Source organism: Carex rostrata, chromosome 30 (assembly GCF_964058835.1).
Source record: "Carex rostrata chromosome 30, lpCarRost1.2, whole genome shotgun sequence".
NCBI classification, from domain to species: domain Eukaryota; kingdom Viridiplantae; phylum Streptophyta; class Magnoliopsida; order Poales; family Cyperaceae; genus Carex; species Carex rostrata.
The window spans coordinates 1,798,614-1,824,646 of record NC_135947.1 but is presented as its reverse complement, the minus strand read 5'-3'; the positions used below and the strand labels follow the sequence as shown (position 1 = coordinate 1,824,646).

The window sequence follows — 26,033 nt, the reverse complement described above, 5'->3', positions numbered from 1 at the left end:
ATTGTGAGTTGTAATGAACCGTACACCCATCTTCTAACCCGCACATTCTATGCAAACATCAAAACCCAAGATGAACCTTCATGATCACTTCTTGGGTAGGCGGGCAAGAAATTGCACTTTCTCTGGGTAATGTGGCTCAATGGCTTGGGGTTCAGAATGACGGGGAGGAAACCTATCCCTTGAGGAGTTGGCCTTTTTATGCCGATGGTACCTCAAGTGAGTATAAGAAATGGTTTGACCGAACCAACATAGCCGGAGCAGCAATCTATGTTTCTCACCTTCCATCCCTACATCGGTTACTCTTCCTCTTCATCAACAACATTCTCATGCCCAAAGTCACAATCAAAACCAATCTTGAGTGGGGACCCATGTACTTTCTTCGTCACCTTATTCAATTGGATGGAAAGAGCATCAACATACCCTACATCTTTCTTCGTCATATAAGTGGTGCATTTTCAACCACGGTCCATTCTCTACCCTATGCCCATCTCATTCACAAAATCATCCGCCTCAATGGTATTCAAATACCTGAAGAAGCAGAAGTCTCCTTCCCGACTAATTTGGTTGATCACCTAACCAAAATCGGGTGGGTTCATGGTCATTCATCCTCGGGTCTGAGGCGCTACGAACCTGATGCAAGAGACATCAACAAGTGGATAAACCATCCGGAAGCCTTACCCAATCAATATTGGGATCCGGAAGAAGAAGTGGCCCAGGTTCAACCTCAACCTCAACCACAGTACATGCCACAAGCGGGTGCATTTGTTCAACAAGCGAGTGCGTTCGTTCCTCCACAAGGCCAAGAAGCACAAATGTTGTGGTTATGCCAACAAATGCATGCTCAAAGCCTTGAGATTCAACAAAATCATCAAGCAACGCTAAGGAGGTTCGATAATCTGGAAAAGGGGCAAATGAAGATAAGGAAACAACTGCGAGCACATGCTCGAGCTCTCAATGTGCTTGATGAAGCACAATCCAGTCTCTTGAATCGCTTTATCAAGCAATATGGTCCCTCGGGAAGCCCGGCACGAGCACGTGAGAATCTTGTTGAGGAAGAAGATCTGGAAGATGAGGAAGAGGATCTTGAAAATGCAGGTGAAGAAGAAGAACAAGTGCCCGATGCACCAAACGACCCCATGAATGACGAGTGATCGGACAATTTTTAAAAAAAAAAACTAAAAACTTGCTAATTTGGTTAATATGCTTAATTGCATGAATTGTTTGTTGGTTGCATGAATTGTTTGTTAGTTGCATGTTTAACTTGAATTGTTGAATTGTTAGTTTAAATTGTTGAATTGGTGAAGTATTGCTTTGAACTAGTTTAATTTAGTTGAATTGCATGAATTGCATGAATTGCTTGAATTTCGTTATTGGAAATTTGGTGTGAATATGTATGAGATGTAGATGTTTTAAATGTGGTGTATGAATTGCTAACTAGTTAGGGGATATATTGCAAAATTGCAAAATTGTTTGAATATGTCCAATTGGATATCTTGGAGCCTTGACAAGTTGTATTGAATTGCTTGGATTGCATGAATTGAAATGTTTTATATGCATGGTTTATGCATATTGATATGCATAATTTGATGTGGTGAATTGTAATTGAAGTGTCATGCATGTTAGAGTTATGCACTCAATCTTATTCTGTTTGTAAATTATTGTTGTTATAGTGCATAATTTGAGGGAGAGCACTTTAAATTAGTGCTAATTTTTCACCCTTTCGTCGATTTCCAAAAAGGGGGAGAAATTGGTACAAATGGGCTTAACATGCAAAATCAAAATTGGGTAAACTAATTTTTGAAAATTTTTGATTTATGCACTTACTCACATTGTATATTTTTGCAAATCGCCAAAAGGGGGAGATTGTTGTTCGTACAATAATCTTTTACGTCTATTTGACTAATTTGCAAAAACATACAATTATTGAATTTTACGATTTCTTCTATTTTGATATTATGTAGGTCCAAGAAGAGTAAGAACTGCAGTATAATATGCTTGGACTGAAAAAATCACGAAGACTTTTATCAAGAATACAAATTGTAAAATCAGAAACTTGGTAAAGTATGTGTGAGATTGATTAAAATGGGATAAAACGTTGGTAACGTTTTTCAAAACGTTGTAACGTTTTACATTGGTCTGAAACAATAAACTGATCAAAAGAAGAAACTATGTTACAGCATTATAACGTTATACAAACGTTGTGACGTTTTACAAACGTCATAACTACTGAAGCACAGCTGTTCAGTACCAACTAGAAACGTTGTAACATTTATAAAACGTTGTAACGTTTTAAGTACATTTAAGCTTCAAATAACTTCTATTTTGATCAAGTTTTTACAGGTTAAAACGTTGTAACGTTTTATAAAATGTTGGTAACGTTTTACTAAGCTGTCAGAGAATTAAACCCCTAAAATCGCATTTGAATTAAACGTTGTAACGTTTTATAAAACATTGGTAACGTTTTATTTCAAACAGCTCATTTTTGAGCTGACACTATAAATAGAGTGATAGGATCTCTTCCCAAATATCTTAGCCGACCCTAATCATTTTAAAAGCGATTTTCTGAGAGCTTAGCCTACTCCATTGTTGTGAGAGCTTAAAACTTCAAAATCCCTCAAGCAACTTCAAACCTACTTCACTAATCTTGATATAGATTAGGTTAGAGTGATCTATTGAGTGTTTCTCTTGTGTTCCTAGACAATCGAGACCTTGTTTTCATCTCTTTGAGTTGGCCGTTTGACTTCCCGCTTGGTGTGTAAGGGCTCAACGGTTCACAAGTTGTAATCCTTTCGTATTTGGTAATAGAAAAGCGCACCTCACAAGGTTGCGAAGCCCCGGAGACGTAGGCCTTTGTTTTGCCGAACTCCGTTATCACCCCGCGTGTCAAATTTCTCTAAAACTCATCTTTTTACTTTCAATTGCAATTTAATTTCAGTTTTTGAGCAATTAGAGGTGCCCCTAAGTGTAACAGTACGCGTTCGCGCGGCCCCTGCCATTTCTTAATTTAAGCATTTGTTTCGTGAAGACTAGAGACATTAACTATTGAATAGTTAGTTGCTTTAGGTTTTCCATAAGCCATCCGTTCAAAATCGGGTCGTTGATTTTAGATTTGTATAATTAAATTTAAGTAAATTAGTGGTTTGCAAATGGGCCGGGCAAATTTGAGTATAATCCATGGCCGGCGACGAGTAGAACAAGCACAGGTACAATAGGTACGGGTTCATAGATTTTTTTTTTCAAAAACACTACCCTGTCCGTTTCAAACCCGTGCCCGTCTCGGGTTCAGGGGCAGGGTGGTCCGGGTTCACGGGTAGGCCAGTCCGGGTTTTTTTCCTTTTTTTCTTTTTTTTTGGCTAGTTTTAGGTGCTTCGAGATTAGTGTTGAGTTGCATCCAAAGATTCAAACAATCCAGAATTCAATATGTACTCATTTAATTTGTTAACAATATGTTTTCGTCCCAATTTCGAATCAAAGGTTCGCAAAATATTACAATGCATACGAATATTATTACGTGTTTATAATTCGACTTTTAAAATCTGAATAGTTCAATATCAAATAGTGTGTGTGTGTGTGTATATACATAAAATTATCAAGTCACATCTTTATAATTCCTAAATAAATAAAATTTATAACTTATATATAAAAATTATTCGTGCGAAAATTTGTATATTTATTCGGCTAAGTACAAATCTATTTATTTATTTCTTTGCACTAGTCATTTTATTTTTTTTAATTCTCATTCTAATTATATAGTTTCATAATTTATTTATATCTCAAAATTTTTAGTTTACATTTTAAATTGATAATATATTTTTTAAATGTCCTTTTAAATTGATAATATATTTTCTAAACGTTCATTTATTTTTAATAGGTTATATAAAATATAAATAAAAAATATCTTAAATCAATTACTTTAAAACAATAAAATATAAATCAAAAATTTCTTAAATCAATTACTTTAAAAATAATTATTAATTATTTTAAAACAATAGATTAAAAAATAAAAGTTACCATCCTCCTTTATTTTGGGCTTGGAACCGGCTATATAAAATAACATAGGCGGAGTTCTAACTTTTTTTTTGTTAGTAATTCTTCTTTAAAATGAATAATTTAAAAACTAATTGAAATGTTTAAAAATTATAATTTAAAAAATAACCATAAAGATTAAAAGAGGTTAGAAATTTATACCGACACTACTTATCTAGAAATTTGGATTCATATACCATTGTTCGCTCTCTTCCTCATTGTCTGAATCTGAATTAGCCCCGGGTCGCGGCTCGATACTGCTTTCTTCAGTGTTGACTTCGAATGATGATGATTGTTGATCTCGATGTTGTTTGTGATTTTCAGCATCAATCTAATTTTTCAAGCACACAAGTCTCTCAAAAACATGTGCACCCAACTTACTGTGTTTATTGGAGAGGATCATGTTCGCAGAACTAAAACAACTTTCAAAAGGGATGGTTGACACAGGCACGGCAAATACATCGCGGGCCATCATCGCCAGCGTTGGATAGGCCCTTGCATTCCTCCTCCACCATGCCATGATGTCAACGTGTTCATTTTCGTTGAGCATCGACATATAGCTCAATAACTCGTTTGTGGATGTGTGCGGTTCACTCTCCGACTGGAAATCTGCTAACAATCCACCACTGCTAGTGCTCCTCAAAGTGGAACTATTAAAAATAAAAAAAATTAGTGGACAAATAATGTAGATATTATAAATAATAAAGATTAAAAACACATGCATATTTATATTCTTACTTAGCGACAGCACGGGATGAAGACGGGTTTTGATTGTCACCCATTCTTGAGTTGTATAAGTTAAACATCTCATCGAACTTCGAATTCACATATGCCTCCACTCCAATGTTGTCTAAATGTAGATTCTTTTTGTACATTTCAAGGATTCTGATCGTGTAATACTTCTCGTATGCCGGGTTGAGGCAGCTTGTGATAATGGCCAGGAGGGATACATCTTCCCAATATTTTAGAAATTTTTGTTTCATGGCATCTACGACCGGCGTGAGAGATTTATCGTAGGTTTCAGCTTCTTCCAATTCACGATGCACCTTGGAGATGCTATAGAGATGTTTGAGCAACTCAAATGACGTCGGTGAGTACAAATAGGATAGTTGGACGATTGCTGTAAAAAAGGTTCCTAGAAAATTTCTAAGCCTTTCTAGTTGCTCCTATTCCCTGTTGGTGGGTTCCAATACCATTCCCTCAGGGGTGGAGCTTCTCAAAAACTCCCCTATGACAGCTGAGTAAGGAAGGCATCGATTCAAAAACCTATAGGTAGAGTTCCAACCGGTATCTATATCCCAAGGTACTCTCAACTTGCTCAATCCATAGTTGACACACATCAACGCAAACCATTATTTTCTTTCTTGGTTTGAAACGATGTGGTTGAGAGCATCCTTAAATTTAATTATCAATAGGTTTACAGCTTCTGTTTTAAGGCCCGCTTTCACGACGAGGTTAAGTATGTGGCAAGCACACTTTTGGTGAAACATTGCACCATTCATAATTGGGTTTAGTAACAATTTAAAAATCTCAATTAAAGCTATATTGTTGCTAGCATTATCGAATAAGATAGAAAAAATCTTGTTATCCATATCCCTCTTAAAATTATACTCTTGTAAAATCTCAATAATGGATTTGAAAATTACATTTGTAGTGTGCGGGAAATCCAACACTTGAAAACTTAATATCTTTTTTTGTAAAACCTATTGATCATCGATCCAATGCCCGGTAACACAAGAGTACCCGAGTCCATGTTTACCGCAGTTCATATATCAGAGGTAATTGAGACCTTATTGTTTTGATATGCAAATGTAGCTCGTAGCTCATTTTTTGTATTGAAAAACTGGTTTTTTATTTCACTAACCATCTTTCTATGATGGATCCTCTTGTACATTGGTTAACCACAACCCCAAATGACCAACCGGGCAAAACTCATGCAACCACCCATACTTATTGGTTGTTCTTTGTGGGTAATGTATTGGGCCAATTCACTAAGAATTCTTGATTCATCATATTTTGAGTTGGTTCTGGTACCATCCGGGTTCACAAGGGTTTGGATTTGTCCCGGTCCAGCATTTTCACTTGGAACCTCACCCTTTCTTTTGTGCATTTCGACATGTCTTTTAAAGCTGGTCATACCACTAGTTTGTTTATACACAAAATAAGGTCTCTTGTAATTTTTTACCTTACATTCAAGGGTTTGCAAAAACCCATCCTCATCTTTGATCACTTTATACCAGCTGAACCACAACTGATTGTATTCGGGAGCTCTTCCAATCTTCTTTCCTGCTGGTTCTTGTGGGGGGGGGGGGGGGGACTTGTCGAAGGAGGGACATCTTCTTCTTGAATTTCAGGGACACTTGTTGAAGGAGTACCTGAAATAGGGGCAATGAATTGACTCGATGATACAAAAGAAGTGCCTCCATATGCATGCGATGGTGTCGATTGATGTGTTTCTTGTGGAATGAAAATGTTTGGATCGTTTAAAGTATAATACGGTGCACTAATTTGGGGGGTTATTGATAATTTGGTTGTAGCATTTGGTCCCTTCTTTGATAATTTTGTGGATAATTAGGTGGTGGCATTTGGGAGGAACTATCAAGAAAATTATGTCGATAATTAGGTGGTGGCATATCGGGGCCAAAAATTTCAGCCCACATTCTCGCGATGGATTCTTCCACCGAATCGCGATGAGGAGTTGTCATTTTTTAAACCTATTCAAAAAAAATAAATGTAAATTACTTAACATATTCAAAAAATATATCTAATCTATTTATTTAACCTATTCAAAATAAATCTGAATTTAAAAATAAAATCTAACCTATTCAAAAAATAAATCTAATTACTTAACATAAATCTAACATATTACATTTGAATTTCAGAGACAAAACTAAGTAATCACATATGAAAAATAATTCTAACATACATTTGAATTCATAACATAAATCTAACATTATAAATAAAAAATAAATCTAGCATTTTTAAAATACATCTAACACATTAAAAATAAATCTAGCATTTTTAAAATACACCTAACACATTAAAAATTCACTAAGCATTTTTAAAAATAGACATAAAAAAACAGAGACAAATATGCTGTTTCGGCCTCTGTTCCTGGCCAAAACTGGCTGTTTTGATGTTTGTAGAAAAGCTGTATTTTCTGCAAAGGCCAAAACGGACTGTTCCGGCCAGGAACAGAGGCCGAAACAGCATATTTTTCTCTGTTTTTTATTTCTGTTTTTTAAAAATAAATCTAACCTGTTTAAAAATAAATATAACATATTCAAAATAAATCTAACATTTTTAAAATAAATCTAACTTATTTAAAAATAAATCTAACATTCAAAATCAAAATAAATTCGAATTTAAAAAAATCTAACATTTTCAAAAATAAATCTAATCTATTTAAAAATAAATCTAACATTTTCAAAAATAAATCTAACATATTCAAAATAAATCTAATATAACATATTTAAATTTTAACATTCAACAAATTTTAATCTAATATTCTAACCATATTCAAAAATATTTCTAACATTCAAAGATTTCTAATTATCTAATCTATTCAAAAATAAATCTAACATTATAAATAAAATCTAACATATTTAAAAATGAATATAACATTTAAAATCAAAATAAATCCGAATTTTAAAATAAATCTACCCTATACAAAAATAAATCCCAATTTGAAAAATAAAATCTAACCTATTTTTTTAACCTATTTAAAAATAAATTCAAATTTGAAAAATAAAATCTAAATTATTCAAAATTAAATAAAGTTACTTAACATATTCAAAAAATAAATCTAACCTATTTATTTAACCTATTAAAAATAAATCCGAATTAAAAAAAATGAAATATAACATATTCAAAAATAAATCTAATTAACATATTCAAAAAATAAATCTAACATTTTTAGCAATCTAACCTATTCAAAACAAATCTAATTACTTCACATATTCACAAAAATGAATCTAACCTTTCAAAAAAATAAATCTAACATATTTTTTTAACCTATTAAAAATAAATCCGAATTTCAAAAATAAAATCTAACATATTCAAAACAAATATAATTATTTTACATCTAACAAATCTAACATAAACTAAATAAATCTAACATATTGAATAAATCTAACAAATCTAACATAAACTAAATAAATCTAACATATTGAATAAATCTAACAAATCTAACATAAAATAAATCTAACAAATCTAATTACTTAACATATCTAACAAAACTAACATAAAATAAATCAAACAAATCTAATTACTTCACATTTAATAAATCTAGCATAAACTAAATCTAACATTCAATTTAAATTCTAAATTTTTCTACAAAAATAAATCTAACAAAAAATAAATATAACATTAAATTTAAATTTTAAATTACTCTATAAAAATAAATTAATCTAACATGAAATAAATGTAACCTTTAAATCTCGCGAGAAAATCTTGCGGGATGTGCCAAACTTCGTAATTTCGTTTGCGTATTTGTAGAATGAATTAAATTTACAACTATTTTTTTTTAACAATAAATATAAAATTGAGAATAATAAAAATATTGAGATTGAGATTGAGAGATGAAAATATTGAGAGAATGAGAGAATTAGATGTGAAAATATTGAGGGAGATGGATGTATATTTATAAAGGTTTGATTGGGTGGGAATGAAATTAAAATTTTTTTTTTTTAAAATGTCAAATCCGGGTAAGGACGAGTACGGGCACGGGTAGGATCCGGCCGGTCCGGGTTTTGTACCGTTGGGGCGGGGGGGGGGAATTTGAAAAATTTTGAAATAAAAAAAAAAACGGGTACAACGGGTATAGGGTACACGGGTACACGGGCACGAGTACAACGGGCACGGGTTCACAGACCGGTCCGGACAGGCACGGGTTCAATTTGGTCCAGGTTCACGCGGGTTTTTGCCTAAAAAACCGGGTCCGATCCTTTTCATACCCGAACCCGTGTACCCGTGCATATCCGGGCACGGTTCGGTCGGGTAACGGGCACGAGCGGACTGGACCGGGTTTGACCCGCCCGGGTATTGTCAAATGTCTAAAGTAATTTGAGAGATGGCTTAAGTTGAGGCATCCCTCAGTATAGAAGTAACAAAGAATCGATTTTTTTATATATATCCAAAAATTAAATCAAATTACAAAAAATAACCGAAGCACCGTTGAATTTCGATTATTACCCAATCCGGTTATCCAATAACCGGATTTGATAGAAATGTTCGGTTATCCACTCCCCGGACTCAAAATGCACAAATCCGGTTAATGGTTAACCGGATTTGTGCATTTTGCTTTTTTTTTTTTTTTTTTAAAACAGAAATTTTTTATTTTTTATTTATTTTTTGTATTAAAATATTATAAATATTGAATATATTTCTTTAAAAATAGATAGAATACAATATAATTTGATTTATTAGAAAGACTGCAACAAATAACCCGGATCAATATTTTTCAGATCGGATTTTTCGCGGCTGTAAGAAAAATTAATATATTTCTTTATGTGTTATTAGAAAAAAATAAAAATAATTAGATTCTGAGTTATTGATCCCGGTTCAAAAGTCACTTCTAGGTAATCCAGAAAATATTGTGACCTTTCTAGTACATTTAATTTATAAAAAGTTATATCTATTTTGAGAATTCTTTTTGAAAAATAATAATTAAATAAATTAAAGTTTTTGATTTTTTTCAAAAATAGATACAACTTTTTATAAATTAAATGTACTAGAAGGATCACAATATTTTCTGAATTACGTAGAAGTGACTTTTGAACCGGGATCAATAACTCAGAATCTAATTATTTTTATTTTTTTCCAATAACACATAAAGAAATATATTAATTTTTCTTACAGCCGCGAAAAATCCGATCTGAAAAATATTGATCCGGGTTATTTGTTGCAGTCTTTCTAATAAATCAAATTATATTGTATTCTATCTATTTTCAAAGAAATATATTCAATATTTCTAATATTTTAATACAAAAAATAAATAAAAAATTTCTGTTTTAAAAAAAAAAAAAAAAAAAAAGCAAAATGCACAAATCCGGTTAACCATTAACCGGATTTGTGCATTTTGAGTCCGGAGAGTGGATAACCGAACATTTCTATCAAATCCGGTTATTGGATAACCGGATTGGGTAATAATCGAAATTCAACGGTGCTTCGGTTATTTTTTGTAATTTGATTTAATTTTTGGATATATATAAAAAAATCGGAACAAAGAACGATGTCTTTTGTAAATGTATTTGCAGAATTAAAAAGTATTATGAGATTTGTGCCATAGTTAAAGAACAGTTTATATTTTCTAATTGTACTCTTATATCCGGTCCTAATTGTACCGTTAGATAAACTGAGGGGATAAAGATTCTAATAAGTTTAATTCCTCCTTTTTGAGAATATAAAGTAGGTTTTTTATTATAGTTGATAATTTTTATTTATCAGTTGAGTGTAAGTAATTTATTTACTGTTATTTACTTATTTTCTTAGTTGACCAAGTCAATTTGAATTTAGTTTGATTGCCAATTTAGTATTATTTTTGGAATATAAATTAATTAATACTACGATTTATTTTAATTTAATTGTCAATTTTTTTTAAGTTACATGTTGATACCTTTAAATTTTTAACAGGATGACATTTTATCTCATATTATGTAAATTAGTTATTCTATTTAAAATATAATTTTTAAATATAACAGTATAGAAAGGAGACAAAAATAATCAATTTAAGCTATGATTAAACCACAAATTCTAACTAAATAAGAAATAATTCAAGTCATGACTTCAATCAAACATAAATAATTTAAATCGATCTATATAATAATTAAGTTATATCTCCTTAATCTTAGCAATTAAGGCCTCAATCAAACATCACCCATGTGCTTTGGTGACAAAATGTCGCACGCACTTATATGTGCTGCGATGACAATAAATAAAGCTGTGTCGAGAATTAGTTAATAGTCTTTTTTTTCTTTTTCTTTTTTATCTTGCTTTTGATTTGGTGTCAGAAAATAATATTATAAAATTCGGAAGAGTAACTTTTTAAATTGTTGATCCCAATTTCACTCTTTTTTTTTTTTTTCTTTTTTTTTTTGCAAATTAAACCGTTGAAAAAAAGCTGCGTTGTTGGCCCGCAAAATTATTAGTTCCTAATCAGTTTCTGAAAGTTTATGATCCATCCATCACAAATTTGTTTCACTCTCTAGTAATAAAAATCTACCACGTGTGTGCACCCGCTCGACATATTCTGAAAAATATAATTCATGTTCTAAATTTTTCTAATATGAATTAAATTTTTTTAATACCTTATATAATAATGTTCACATATACGATATGTTTTTATTATCTAAAACGCTCAAAAAATTCTCCTTATACAGTCGAAAATATGAAAGTGCACAACAACCAATATATTTTTCCATAGCATAAAAAATAAAAAATAAACTCATACCATGGTACCGTTTACCGTATGTGATTTCATACCTCAATTAATTTACTTACCCATAGCATAAAAAATAAAAATTAAACCCATATTATGGACCTATGGGCTATGGTCCATATCTTGTTTCATACCTCAATTGTTGAACTTAAATAGATCCAACAATATTGTTTTCCTGTGATTTTTCACTAGTTCTGTTCAGCCCGTTGAGTACATCCAAATTCCAAACAATAGAAAATAGGTAGGAAAAAAAAAAGATACACTTTCCCAGTCGGCCATGAAAATATCCCCCCACATCAATTCTGTGTGTCTCTTTCACCACCTCTCTCGCAAAACCCTCTCTACCTCCACCTCCCCTTCCCTTTCCTCCGTCGCTCTTTTCTGGGATCTCAAATCCATACCACCCGCCTCCACCTATCGCCGCCTCTCTCTGTACGACATTTCTGTGCGCCTACGCCTTGCCGCAGCTTCATTCGGCCATCTCCTTTCTCCTTCCATCGCCTTCTCCTCCCCATCCCATCGCATTCCCCCCTCGCCACCTCTCCAGCCTCCCTTCCACTGTCGATTGTGCGGCCGTGCCTTCCCCTCGCATCAAACCCTGACCCACCACTTCACAGCTGTTCACTCACCAGAGCATGAGAGACGATTGCAACGTCTTGAGTCTGCCACTGGTCGCCGCCTATGCATCTTATCCGGCCAACTCTCGTTAAATCTATCCAGATATGAGAAGGCGCACAGAGAACTGTTTGGTCAGTGCGAGAATGCTATTGATGAGGTAAAGCGGGCTGGGTTTAGGGTTTTAGTGGGAGGAGATAAGACTGTGCACCTTTGTAGAGAATTGGAGAATCAGAAACGAGTTAAATTTGTTGTTATTGTGTCAGATGATTTAGAATTTGTGAGGGTTTTAATTAAGTTGAGGCGAAAGGGTGTGAGGAGTGTGGTAATTGGAGAATTGAAAGGAGATAACGGTATTAAAAGGCATGGAGATGTGGGGTTTTGTTGGAGGGAGGTTTTGGGTGGGAAGGTCAAAGAGGAGGGGCCTAAGGTGGTTGCCCGGTGGAAGGAGAAAGAGTTACTGGAGAGGTTGGAATGGAGATATGATCCAAGGCGAGATGACAAGGAAGAGCTTTTGACTACTGAGAATACTGGAGAGGAGAAGGCAAAGAGTAAACCTTGGTGGAAGCTTGACAATGGTTTCAGTAATCAGGAACGCTAATGAGGTATATATACCTACAATAATTTTTGCAAAAGCTTTTTCTGGTATTATATATAATTTTCAATGGTGAGTTTTGTATTGTTTTGGTAATTTTAGTAACGGTATTTAGTTGGCAAAGATGGTACCACCCTGAACAGAAACTGGAAATAATTTTATTTGATTGGTTTTTTTTAAAGTCCTGTTATGTTGCAGATTTGCAGTTTTGTTTTGGGCATTTATTGGATAGCCAAATAACTCAAAAGATAGTGCTTAAAACTTGATAATTTACTAGATACGGATACTAAGGGCATCTACAATTCAGAAATTATTCCGATACTAATATGATGTGGCAATTTCTTATTTAGAAATGTTTCTTTACAATTAATTTGCCTCTATTTTCTCTTCATGTTAACATCTCTATCACTAGGGTTCTTTGTTAAACTTATATCTAACGAATTTGTCTCTCAACGAAAGCAAGTTGGACGTGCTTTGGACCTAGGGTTCCAGAGCCATTGTACATTGTGGAAATTGGTAAATGGAAGAGGTACGGACGAAGGAGAGACAAGAGAAGAAGGCAATCATGCCATGCAGAAGGAAACCCAAGCTCTTCGTTTTGTTACATGCGGTCTGCTCTCCATAGTACGATCCAAATCATGGGGTGCAATCCGTGCCATGACTTCAAGGTTAATCGATTAATCTTTCTTTTCTTTTGATCGGATGTTTAATTTTACGAATCACTTCAGAAAATTTTCATTGGGTATTAATCTCCTAGTAGCATATGCCTCAACAGCATTTCTTGAATACTCAATGAATCTCTTCAGAAACTTTTTCATTGGGTTATTAAGCAGCATATGCTTTAAGAAAGGTCCTACGTCAGAAACTTTTTATGTGCCCTTTTTTTTGCCTTGTATTGAATATTTCCAGATTCTTGGTTGCTTGAGTGCATAGAGGTCAAAAATTCGTGACTCTGGAATAATTCGGTACCACAAGGAAGCAAAAAAAGAATAATAATAATAATAATAAATAATATTTTTTCCGCCCTTTATTTGCGAATAATTCGTTTTTATTGGCAAATAAAACTTATAATACGTTTTTATGTGTTTTATTCGGTGTTCGGTTCGGAAACATCAAAAATAACGAATTATACGCGTACCATGTTACTATGGTGTCAATGGTATCATCGGTGCTATATCGTTGATCCAGAGCAGTATATTATTGTACTATTAATCCTATTTTCAGTTTGATTTATATAAATTCATTGATTATTGCACTCTACTTGACCTAACATGTGAGATTTGTACCACTTTGTATTTGTTTGATAAATGTGTAGGTGCATGGTTTATCGGCATTTAATAGCTCCGTTGATGGGAGTCAGAGAGGATGTATCACTCGGTGCATGGTTCATCGGTTTAGAAGCTAAACATATTGACGAGAGAAACATGTGCTGTGGAACTCTGGATAATCTCTCTCTCTCTCAATCAAATGGTTGAGTTCTTAAGATATGTATTATACTCGTACAACGACAATATTTATAAACCACTACCAGTAAGGGGCTATTAAATGCTTGTAAACGTTTTGTTCTAGATCGTGAATGGAAGGCACAAGCTGGAATGTGTGCATTGCCTCATTAGATTGGACACGATGGCCCGCTCAATAACAGCACTCTATGGTTTAATTGGGAGCTTTTGTAAGTACAAAAGATATTAATACAAACTTTCTCAAATAGTGTACTGTGTTCTGAGAAGAGGTGTAATTAAGCTTCCATAACTGCAGATTCAATTAATTAGGATTGACCACAGAGTTCCGGAGTTTGAATGGACGACTCAAAAGGTATTTTACTTGTTGAATTTCTTAGTCAGTGCTGGCATGTACTAATTTTTGTTGTATTGGGTTAAAACTACTAATTGATAGCTTCCAACAACATACTTTGTTATTTCCTTTTTTAGTTTAATCGGTCATCTCTGCGCTTAGACGGGATGTTCAGAATATATATATATATATATATATATTTGAGAAAATGTTTAGAAAATATTTAAAACCCTTGTTTAATTTGTACATGAATACGTGAGGTCAGCTTAGTTCCTTACAACCTGAACCACCTCGATGATTTGGTGAAGTGGACAGAGGTGTGGTCGACAGTTTTCTGTGGCATCTGGATTGCAGACACGACTACCCTCAATCTGACTGCCGCAGATTCTGATAATGATACTAATTTAAATCTCTGACAATGCCAAAATCGTCGTCTAGAAGTGGATCAATACCCCCAATCCAGCACTGGAAGATCATTCCTTACAATTCCATTGTTGCCTATTAATGAATTTGTAATCTTAAGGCAGCTGGCAAGGATTCCAAAACTTATGCATGCCTTTTTTTTTAGGCCTTGTATATATATATATATATATATATATATATATATATATATATATATATTATTGCTATTGTGTTAATGTTTCAATTGCAATCATCCATTAGCTATGTATCTAAGAAGAAGAGCACAATCAGCTTGAGCAATATTTATATCGAATCTATACTTGTAAGCTGTAACAAATAAAGTTACTTTTCTAGGCCTTGTACAGTTTTATTTCATAAATTGGCTCCTAATAAAGAGTTAAATTGGCTCTTCAGGAATTAAAAAGAATAAAAACGGAAGAAAGGTATTTATTACATAAATGATAAAGTTCCTTACAATTCTAATCCTTTATACTCATACCATGTTGCATGGATATACAGGTATTGTATTGGATATGATATGGATACAGTAATACGGTAATTTAAAAAAAAATTAGATATGTTATTTCTATTATATATATATATATATAGAGAGAGAGATGAGCTATGGTGAGTTGCGAAGTAAAGCGACTATTTTACTTTACACATATTTTGCGATTTGAAAATCCAAACGACCAATCCGAACCGCTCAACATGATCTCCATATTGAAATGTGTTTGGAGATCAAATTTTACATTTTTTGAAATTTTTGTACTATTTATTAAGCAATTTTGAAAATCGCTGATCCGATGGTTCAGAAATTTTTACTGTTTACAGCAAAATAGCAGTTTTCAAAATTATTTAATAAATAGTAAAAAAATTCCAAAAAATGTAAAATTCGGTCTCCAAGCACATTTCAATATGGAGATCACATCTAACGATTCAGATCGGTCGTTTGGACTTTCAAAATGAAAATACGACATGAAGTAGAAACGCATTTTATTTCACAACTCACCGTAACTCATCTATATATATATATAGAGAGAGAGAGTGGCTAATATCAAAACGTTTGCACCAACCCTCCCGTGCAACCAAGTCAGTTTTCGATTTTTAAAGTCCAAATGATAAATCTAAACCGTTAGATGTGTTCTACATATTAAAATCTGCTTGGAGACCAAATTTTACATTTTTTGGAATTTTTTTACTATTTATTAAGCCACTTTGAAAATCACTGATCCAACGGTGGCTTCTGATTTTACTGTTCCAAACAGCCACCGTTGGATCAGCGATTTTCAAAGTGGCTTAATAAATAGTAAAAAAATTTCAAAAAATATAAATTTGGTCTCCAAGCAGATTTTAATATGTAGAACACATCTAACGGTTTAGATTAGATTTATCATTTGGACTTTAAAAATCGGAAACTGACTTGGTTGCACGGGAGAGTTGGTGCAAACGTTTTGATATTAGCCACTCTCTCTCTCTATATATATATAGAGAGAGAGAGATGGGCTATGGTGCATTGCAATGCATAGGCCCCTCTTGTGCATTGGACCATAAATCATCGATTCAAAGTCCAAATGACCGATCCAAACCGTTCATCTTGTTCTCCATAGTAATATGTGCTTGGAGACCAAATTTTACATTTTTTGAAATTTTTTTACTATTTATTAAGCCACTTTGAAAATCGCTGATCTGATGGTCCAGAAATTTTTACTGTTTTTACTGTTCATCAGGATTTTCAGATTTTCAATCAATCTAAAAAAATAGTTAAAAAATTCAAAAAAAATGTAAAATTTGGTCTCCAAGCACATATTAATATGGAGAATAAGATGAACGGCTTGGATCGGTCATTTAGACTTCGAATCGATGATTTATGGTCCAATGCACAAGGGGCCTATGCATTGCAATGCACCATAGCCCATCTCTCTATATATATATATAGAGAGAGAGAGTGGCTAATTAATATGCATTCGGTTGCATATGGACCGAAGTGCTACCGGTCCAAATTTGATTTTTCAAAATCCAAACGGTCAATCTGAACCGTTCATCTTGTTGTCCATATTAATATGTGCTTGGAGACCAAATTTTATATTTTTCTGAATTTTTTTACTATTTATTAAGTATTTTACAAAATTGTTGATCCAACGGTAGCTGCTGATTTTACTGTTTTGTTAAGCTACCGTTGGATCAACAATTTTGTAAAATACTTAATAAATAGTAAAAAAATTCAGAAAAATATAAAATATGGTCTCCAAGCACATATTAATATGGACAACAAGATGAACGGTTCAGATTGACCGTTTGGATTTTGAAAAATCAAATTTGAACCGGTAGCACTTCGGTCCATATGCAACCGAATGCATATTAGCCTCTCTCTCTCTCTCTCTATATATATATATATATATATATATTTTAATTATATTATTTATTCAACACTTGTATTATATAAATTAAATATAAAAATTTCTGAGTACAATAACTCAAATAAACATTAAATATTCCTAGCTACTATGTTTTAACAACAAAAATGAGTTGGTGCAGTGATAAGGGTGTTTGTTGCTGAGTTTTTTAGCGGTCCATGCGCGGTTCACGGAGCGAGAGCTCTTCTCTAAAACGAAACTGCGTTGCACTATATCTTCAGTATGCCATTAAAATTTGCAGCAAATAATTTACTAGATCTTTCTTTCCGGAAAGGTGTCTCAGACAACGATTATTGCATGTACATACGTCCACGTAAACTGAAGTACTATGACGTGGCAACATTGATCCAGTTATTTAAACAAGCCAGCCATCAAAGAAAATAAATATACAACAGAAAGCATTTCCCCATTTCTGTCAAATCATCTAAATTTCGACAAGTCGCTTCTTCCTCATACAAGTCATATGGCACTCAATCCCAACAATTCCAACAAAAAATGTCGTGTGTTCTTGATCCCTCAAATGTCGAGAGGCCACCTCATCCCGATGACAGACTTCGCAAAGCTCCTTGCGGCGGCCCATCCTGATGTAGAACCCACCATGGTTGTAACACCGGGCAACGCGGTGCTAATCAACGCTTCACTTGACCAAGTGCAAATTCTTACCTATCCCTTCCCATCTGAAAGCACAAAGATCATTGTTCACAGTGAGGGGAGAGGGGGGTTTCCGATGGGCATCGGACACAAATAGGGTTCGATGAGGGGTTTAAACCGTCGGATCTGCTTTAAGATTCGTGTGTACGGATTTTAAAGCAGACGCGAAATTGCGAGTGCGAATCTTAAAGCAGATCCGACGGTTTAAACCCCTCATCGAACCCTATTTGGTCCGATGCCCATCGGACACCCCCCTCACTCCACAGTGAGACTATGGGAGTCGGTTCAAAGGAGGAGACCATGCTGATCAATAAATCGTCACTGTTGATTCGACCAACTCTGGAAGAGCTTCTCAGTAAATACAAGCCAGATGTTGTGGTGTCAGATGCTATGTTTTACTGGGCCCCTAGTGTTGCTGCTCAATTTGGAATCCCTTGCATTGTTTTCTTTACTTGCGGTGCCTTTCCTCTTGTTGTTTTTAAGCGTATTTACGATATGCAACAAAGTATGAGCGTTGATGCCGACCATTTAACAGTGTCAGATCTACCAGGCCCAAAAATAGAGATGCCGGTTTGTGAGTTACCAAATTACAGCATCGGGCATGATGAGGAGACAAACAAAATTTTTGATAGCCTGTTTGGATCTTGGCCCGATGTTTTCGGTATTGTGTTGAATACATTTTGTGCGCTCGAAAGCGAGTACTGCAAGGAGTATGAAAGGGTTCAAACAAAAAGAGCCTATTTTATAGGTCCAGTGTCCTTTTACAATACTAGCAATGTAGATGGACTTATCCATCGTGGAGGCGAGGGAGATGTTGGTTGCTTGAGGTGGCTTGATGGCAAGGAGGATGGATCAGTTGTTTTTGTAAGCTTTGGCAGCCAGTGCTACTTCAAATCTGAACAGCTTCATGAATTGGCAATTGGTTTAGAACATTCTAGAAGGAATTTTCTTTGGGTTGTTAGAGGACATAACATGGAGGAGTGGATGCCTGATGGATGGGAGGATAGGATAGCTGGAAGGGGATTTGTGGTGAAGGGATGGGCCCCTCAGGTGGCAATCCTGGCGCATCCGGCGACTGGTGCCTTCATGACTCACTGTGGATGGAATTCAGTTCTGGAAGGCCTCTCTGCAGGCATACCAATGCTGACTTGGCCATTTGCAGCTGAGGAATTTATCAATGAAAAACTATTGGTGGAAGTGATAGGTTGTGCCGCTAAGGTGTGGGATGGAGGAAAGAGAAGCACTAGAGAGGAAGAGCATGAACTCGTACCAGGAAGTGCGATAGCTCATGCTGTGTTTAAATTCATGGATCCAGCTGGAGGTGAATATGTAGCAATGCATTCCAAAGCACAGAATGTTGCACTCTCGGCACTGGCTGCAGTGCAAGAGGGTGGGAGTTCTCATGGTGACATCAAGGATCTGGTTAATGATCTTTTTGGATTAATTGGAAATAAGTGATGCAAAACTGTTAAGATCAAGTGTTAAATTATTAAGAAATCAATTGTTTTTGTGTGACTCTGCAGCTGGTAGCAGCTAATTAATTAATAAAATCTTCTCCTTTCAATACAATATTTTTCCATTAATCCGTAAATTGAATTATTTCTTAGTGGTAGTCTTATGTACAGTATCTTTAAATATGATAATCATGCTATGGAGTATAGATTATTGTTGATTTTCTGATATGAGAATTTAATCCAATTGACCGATATGACTTATCTATCACTTTGAAATATAATTTTAAAAATCATACTTTCTTCTATGTTTTGTATAATGCTTTGACAAGATGTTGAATCTATCAATTTTTTTTTTAAGCCCGACGATAATCAAATTGAGAAATCTTAAGTGGAAAGGGATTTCGAAATTTAAGCTTGACGTTTTTGGCATCTTATGTTTTTATAGTTGAACTCATTTAATTTCCATTTATAAGCATGTTTATGACCTTTCTTAGTATTTCTCTTATTTCCCAAATTTAAATCAACAATAGGCTACTATTTTTTATTAGGATAGCTAATGGCTAATGGTATGTATTAGTATAGCAAGATTTCAGGGCATTTGCTATTTTTGGGCTTCTGTACCGATTTTAGGACTGGTATGGATGCCTCGGTTCATATTCGGCTAAGCTGGAAATCTTTTTCTAGGAGATCTTGGTTCACATTCGACTGGCAAGGATTTTCCTTTGGGCATTGCTTCTTTGGGTTTCATTCCTGTTGGGATTACAAGAATCTTTTCATTGCATTGCTCCATGAATACTTAATACCGGTTAGGTGTACCAGTTGTGGAATTTCTTCTGCTTAGGAATTCAGCGATATTATTATAGATGGTGTACTGTAAATTTGCAAATGTTGTACTGTAACATAACGGATATTTCAATGACATGCCTCCGGGCCTTTTAACCAAAAGAGAACTTCAGAAGATTTATAGTATTTTTCATTTGGTTTTTGTTTGAACTAACAAAATGGAGATTAGTAATCTCTGACTGGAGGTGAAGCAAGAAAGAACTTGTGTCACGAACTTATGAAGCATCTTCTCATTGCTCCTCCATTTCTTCACATGGGCCAAGTTTGTCAGTATATCTTAGACAGCACTGAAATATACTACTCTTTTTTAGTACCAGTTGTGTAATTGAAAAACTCTTATTTCTGGAGCACAACCTTAGTTTAGTCCCTCACTTACACCATCCCCCCCCCCCCTCTAATATAATTTCTGGAACACAAGTTGTATATTGCGCCGGCAGCGGAGGAGGAGTGCACGGAGAACTCACCGCTTAATTTGTATGCTGCTCCGGCGGAGGACAATTTGGATAGGTAATGAGTTGCACAGAAATGGAAATTTCCGAAACCATGTATTGACAGAAAACAAGACTTTGATTTGTAGCACAAACCATGCATTTTATATACTTTGTCACATCAACTTCAACTGGTACTGAAATAAAAATAGTTGATTGTTTTAAGAAACAGGCTTAAATTTGAAAATCAAATTTGCTTGGATATATAATTCAAACTGACTCCATCTTGAAAATATATTTTCTCTGGTTGTCAGAATTTAATAAGAATTGAAGTTCATAATATTCATTTCATCTTCACAGGGATCAAGATGTAGTTAACAATAAATCCTTTTATCCTGAGTAGATTTGTATATGGATAAATCCTTTTGTCATTTTGTCCTTTTATCCTCACAGGCCTTAAAGCTGTAATTTGGAAATTAGGTGGACATATTTGTCAAATTGTCTCTAGCAATGCCCTGATAACTTATATTCATGATAAGTGTGGTGTCAGTATGCTTCCCCCTTCCAATTTTTGAAGCAATTATTTTAATAATATGCAGGTATTAAGTAGAAAAACAATATTACAATTCTTGCCATCACTATTCCTGTGGTAGCTGCTGTATTATTATTAGCAATATTTTGCTTTTGTTTATATAAGAAGCGATCTCATGGAAGAAAAACATTTCTATCTGGCAAGTTATAAATTTAGTTGACAAAATCATTTATTATTACATAACTGTACCACTCTTTATCTTGTTAGATTTTATAACATAACTGGAATTCATTGATTGTTTTTCATTGTTTCCAGAAATGGTCAACTCTTAGCTGAATAAAGAAAACATTGAATAATTTCTTATTGGTCTTTCTACACTGGAGGCTGCCACAGTAAACTTTGACGAATCCAATAGCTGGGTAAAGGTGGATTCGGTGCTGTTTATAAGGTACTTCTACACTAACAATCTTTGAACTGCATTAAAAATTGTGAAATTGTCCATACAGTAACATTTTTTCATGTTTTGCTCCATATTTTCATGTTTTACTCCATATAGTAGCATTAAAAATTCTAATTCATCTCTCTTGCCCTAATTTGGTAACTCAATTTTTTTTTTTACAACTATATATGTTCTTTCATAAATGTTTACCTACTCCTGGCAAAATTTTGACTGAGCACAACTTTAGTTTTGTGCAACTTTGTTATTTTTGTTTGGCAAAAAGTAGTTTGTTACTTTTGTTATTGGCTGAACGGCTCGATTGAAAAGAGAAGATTCCCCTCTCTATCAAGGCTATTGGTACCAAAACTATTTCATTATGTTCTTTTTGGTGTCAATCTAGAAAAGATAACTCATATCTTAAATTAAGTCTTATACTTTCCTCTCATGTTAGGATCTACCAAATCTCATTATGGAGGAGGAAAGCAGCTCGGATAAAACACAGGTAGTGGATATTCTATTATCCATAGCCAGAGTGGATTCGACCGAGAAAATTACTATAGATTCTGGAGCTGGCAACCTTCCAAATCCAATGCTGGAGAAGAACTGAATGATGAAGAGGAGATGAATTGGGATGAAATTGCTTAAGTACTTTGTTGCATTTTGTTGTCTGTTGTTATGATATTTGGTAGATGTCTTTTTGTTGTGTTGCTCTTTTGGTTATGATGGATGTTATTTGCAGTGGTGGAACTAGAAATGATCGATAGGGGGCCTATACTAGTTTTTCAGGATAAGGGGGGCTTTAACTATTGCTTTGGCGCGGCGTGGAGGAAGACAGTCTATATATTATATGGGCCTAACTAATTATTAAAGGGGGCTCTCTATATTTTCTACATCATCTCTATGGACATCCACTTCGAACACACTGAATTATTAAAGAGGGCTCTGTATATTTTCTGGGCCAAGGGGGCTCAGGCTGGGGCTGGCCCCTGCCTTGGTTCCACCCCTAGTTATTTGTATGAGCTTAGATGGATTTATGTAAGACTTATGATATATGATTTTGATATTTATTTTAGGTACCTTATCAGATATTTTTGGTTTCTATATGAAATTGGTGGATTTCTCCACTATTTTTCAAAAAGAAAAGAGAAGATTCTATTTAATTTTACTGTTTGTACATTGGTGTGTCTGTATTGAAATTTGCAAACTAGACATGGTACAAATAGTAACATAAATGCATGAATATAATTTGAGGAGGGATCCAGTTACAACAAGTTACCACAACTATTTTTTACATTTTCAAGGTCCAAATCGTTGATCCAAACCATTAGATGTGATCTCTACAATAAAATGTGCTTGGAGACCAAATTTTATATTTTTTGAAATTTTTTTACTATTTATTAAGACGGGTACAAAATTCAATGGTATGAATTTGACTAGTTTTTGTACCCATCTTAATAAATAGTAAAAAAATTTCAAAAAATATAAAATTTGGTCTCCAAACACATTTCATTGTAGAGATCGCATCTAACAATTTGGATCAACGATTTGGATCTTAAAAATATATAAAATAGTTGTGATAACTTGTTGTAACTTGATCTCTCCTCATCTAGTTTACAAAGTTCGATTGCACTTAATTTCCTTGGAATGGCACAATCAATATGCTTAAAACAGTAAGATGCAAATCTTACTCCGAACAAAATTGTGAAAGTCAACAAAAATTTATAAATAGCATGATTATCATATTTAAAGAGTGTGAATGGAGCTAATGTTAGATGCTGTACATAAGACTACCACAAAGAAATAATTGAATTTACGGATCAATGGAAAAATATTGTATTGAAAGGACAAGATTTTATTAATTAATTAGCTGTTACCAGTTGCAGAGTCACACAAACATTATTAATTTCTTAATAATTAAACACTTGATCTTAACAATTTTGCATCACTTACTTCCAATTAATCCAAACAGATTATTAACCAGATCCCTTATGTCACCATGAGAACTCCCACCCTCTTGCACTGCAGCCAGCGCCGAGACCGCAACATTCTGTGCTTTGGAACGCATTGCCACATATTCACCTCCAGCTGGTTCCATGAATTTAAACACAGCATGAGCTATCACACTTCCTGGTACGAGTTCATGCTCTTCCTCTCTAGTGCTTCTCTTTCCTCCATCCCACACCTTAGCGGCACAACCTATCACTTCCACCAATAGTTTTTCATTGATAAATTCCTCAGCTGCAAATGGCCAAGTCAGCATTGGTATGCCTGCAGAGAGGCCTTCCAGAACTGAATTCCATCCACAGTGAGTCATGAAGGCACCAGTTGCCGGATGCGCCAGGATCGCCACCTGAGGGGCCCATCCCTTCACCACAAATCCCCTTCCAGCTATCCTATCCTCCCATCCATCAGGCATCCACTCCTCCATGTTATTTCCTCTAACAACCCAAAGAAAATTCCTTCTAGAATGTTCTAAACCAATTGCCAATTCATGAAGTTGTTCAGATTTGAAGTAGCACTGGCTGCCAAAGCTTACAAAAACAACTGATCCATCCTCCTTGCCATCAAGCCACCTCAAGCAACCAACATCTCCCTCGCCTCCACGATGGATAAGTCCATCTACATTGCTAGTGTTGCAAAAGGAGACTGGACCTATAAAATAGGCTCTTTTCATTTGAACCCTTTCATACTCCTTGCAGTACTCGCTTTCAAGCGCACGAAAAGTATTGAACACGATGCCGAAAACATCGGGCCAAGATCCAAACAGGCTATCAAAAATTTTGTTTATCTCCTCATCATGCCCGATGCGGTAATTTGGTAACTCACGAACTGGCATCTCTATTTTTGGGCCTGGCAGATCTGACACTGTTATATGGTCGGTATCAATGCTCATACTTTGTTGCATATCGTAAATGCGCTTAAAAACAACAAGAGGAAAGGCGCCACAAGGAAAGAAAACAATGTAAGGGATTCCAAATTGAGCAGCAACACTAGGGGCCCAGTAAAACAAAGCATCTGACACCACAACATCTGGCTTGTATTTACTGAGAAGCTCTTCTTGAGCTGGTCGAATCAACAATGACAATTTATTAATCAGCATGGTCTCCTCCTTTGAACCGACTCCCATAGTCTCAGCAGTGCTCTTTATGCTTTCAGATGGGAAGGGATAGGTAAGAATTTGCACTTGGCCGAGTGACGCATTGATTAGCGCCGCGTTGCCCGGTGTTACGACCATGGTGGGTTCTACATCGGGATGGGCCGCCGCAAGGAGCTTTGCGAAGTCTGTCATCGGGATGAGGTGGCCTCTCGACATTTGAGGGATCAAGAACACACGACATTTTTTGTTGGAATTGTTGGGATTGAGTGCCATGACTTGTATGAGGAAGCGACTTGTTGAAATTTTTTTGACAGAAATGGGGAAATGCTAGTGTTGTATTTTCTTTGATGGCTGGCTTGTTTAAATAACTGGATGTTGCCACGTCATAGTACTTCAGTTTTCAGCAGACACGTGGACGTATGTACATGCAATAATCGTTGTCTTAGACACCTTTCCGGAAAGAAAGATACACTAACAATGCCTACGCACCTTTTTGAAAAGAAAAAAAAGATATACCTATATTGATGGTATTGAGGTATGATAGTCACACTAGTAAATTATTTGCTGCAAATTTTAATGGCATACTGAAGATATAGTGCAACGCAGTTTTGTTTTAGAGAAGAGCTCTCGCTCCGTGAACCGCGCATGGACCGCTAAAAAACTCATCACAAACACCCTTATCACTGCACCAACTCATTTTTAACTCATTTTTCACTCATTTTTGTTGTTAAAATATAGTAGCTAGGAATATTTAATGTATATTTGAGTTATTGTACTCAGAAATTTTTATATTTAATTTATATAATACAAGTGTTGAATATATAATATATACATGTACATGCAATAATCGTTGTCCTAGACACCTTACCGAAAAGAAAGATATACTAACAATGCCTATGCACCTTTTTGGAAAGAAAAAAAAGATATACTTATATTTATGGTATTGAGGTGTGATAGTCACACTAGTAAAATTTTATTTGCAGCAAATTTTAATGGAATACTGAAGATATAGTGTAGCGCAGTTTTGTTTTCGAGCAGTGCTCTCGGCTCTCGCTCCGTGAATCGTGCAGGAACCCTAAGCTAAAAAAAACTCAGCAACAAAAACCCTTATTTTTGTTGTTAAAGCATAGTACCTAGGGTTATTTAATGTATATTTGGGTTATTGTGTTTGGGATTTTTTATATTTAATTTATATAATGAAGTGTTGAATATATAATATAGTTAAATTAATAATAAAATATATATGTATAATAGGTGTATCATACCCGGATTTTTAAAAATTATTGTATTGTCGTATCCGAT

At 34.6% G+C, this 26,033-nt stretch overlaps 3 protein-coding genes across 14 annotated transcripts; 2 read left to right on the top strand and 1 right to left on the bottom strand.

Moving 5' to 3' along the window:
• Positions 1 to 11,718: 11,718 nt before the first annotated feature.
• On the top strand, positions 11,719 to 15,050 carry LOC144546994 (uncharacterized). 12 transcript variants are annotated; one of them, XR_013508944.1, is made up of 6 exons: positions 11,719 to 12,684; positions 13,134 to 13,342; positions 13,990 to 14,144; positions 14,244 to 14,346; positions 14,433 to 14,489; positions 14,729 to 15,050. XR_013508944.1 is itself a non-coding variant. In XM_078295595.1 (2 exons), exon 1 carries the CDS (start codon positions 11,742 to 11,744, stop codon positions 12,678 to 12,680), a length of 939 nt encoding a protein of 312 aa, XP_078151721.1. In that variant the 5' UTR covers positions 11,719 to 11,741; the 3' UTR covers positions 12,681 to 12,684; positions 14,729 to 15,049. The 12 variants fall into 12 exon arrangements, 2 of the variants coding, with proteins under 2 accessions (XP_078151721.1, XP_078151720.1); XR_013508940.1 differs by having other exon boundaries at positions 14,244 to 14,489; XR_013508947.1 differs by having other exon boundaries at positions 13,990 to 14,346; positions 14,734 to 15,050.
• Positions 15,051 to 18,211: 3,161 nt separating this feature from the next.
• Positions 18,212 to 19,396, top strand: LOC144546616 (UDP-glucose flavonoid 3-O-glucosyltransferase 7-like). Its single transcript, XM_078295156.1, has one exon. It carries the CDS (start codon positions 18,212 to 18,214, stop codon positions 19,394 to 19,396), a length of 1,185 nt encoding a protein of 394 aa, XP_078151282.1.
• A 4,123-nt stretch (positions 19,397 to 23,519) lies between these two features.
• On the bottom strand, positions 23,520 to 25,014 carry LOC144546919 (UDP-glucose flavonoid 3-O-glucosyltransferase 7-like). The gene has a single exon (XM_078295509.1). It carries the CDS (start codon positions 25,002 to 25,004, stop codon positions 23,577 to 23,579), a length of 1,428 nt encoding a protein of 475 aa, XP_078151635.1. The 5' UTR covers positions 25,005 to 25,014; the 3' UTR covers positions 23,520 to 23,576.
• Between the last annotated feature and the right edge of the window lie 1,019 nt (positions 25,015 to 26,033).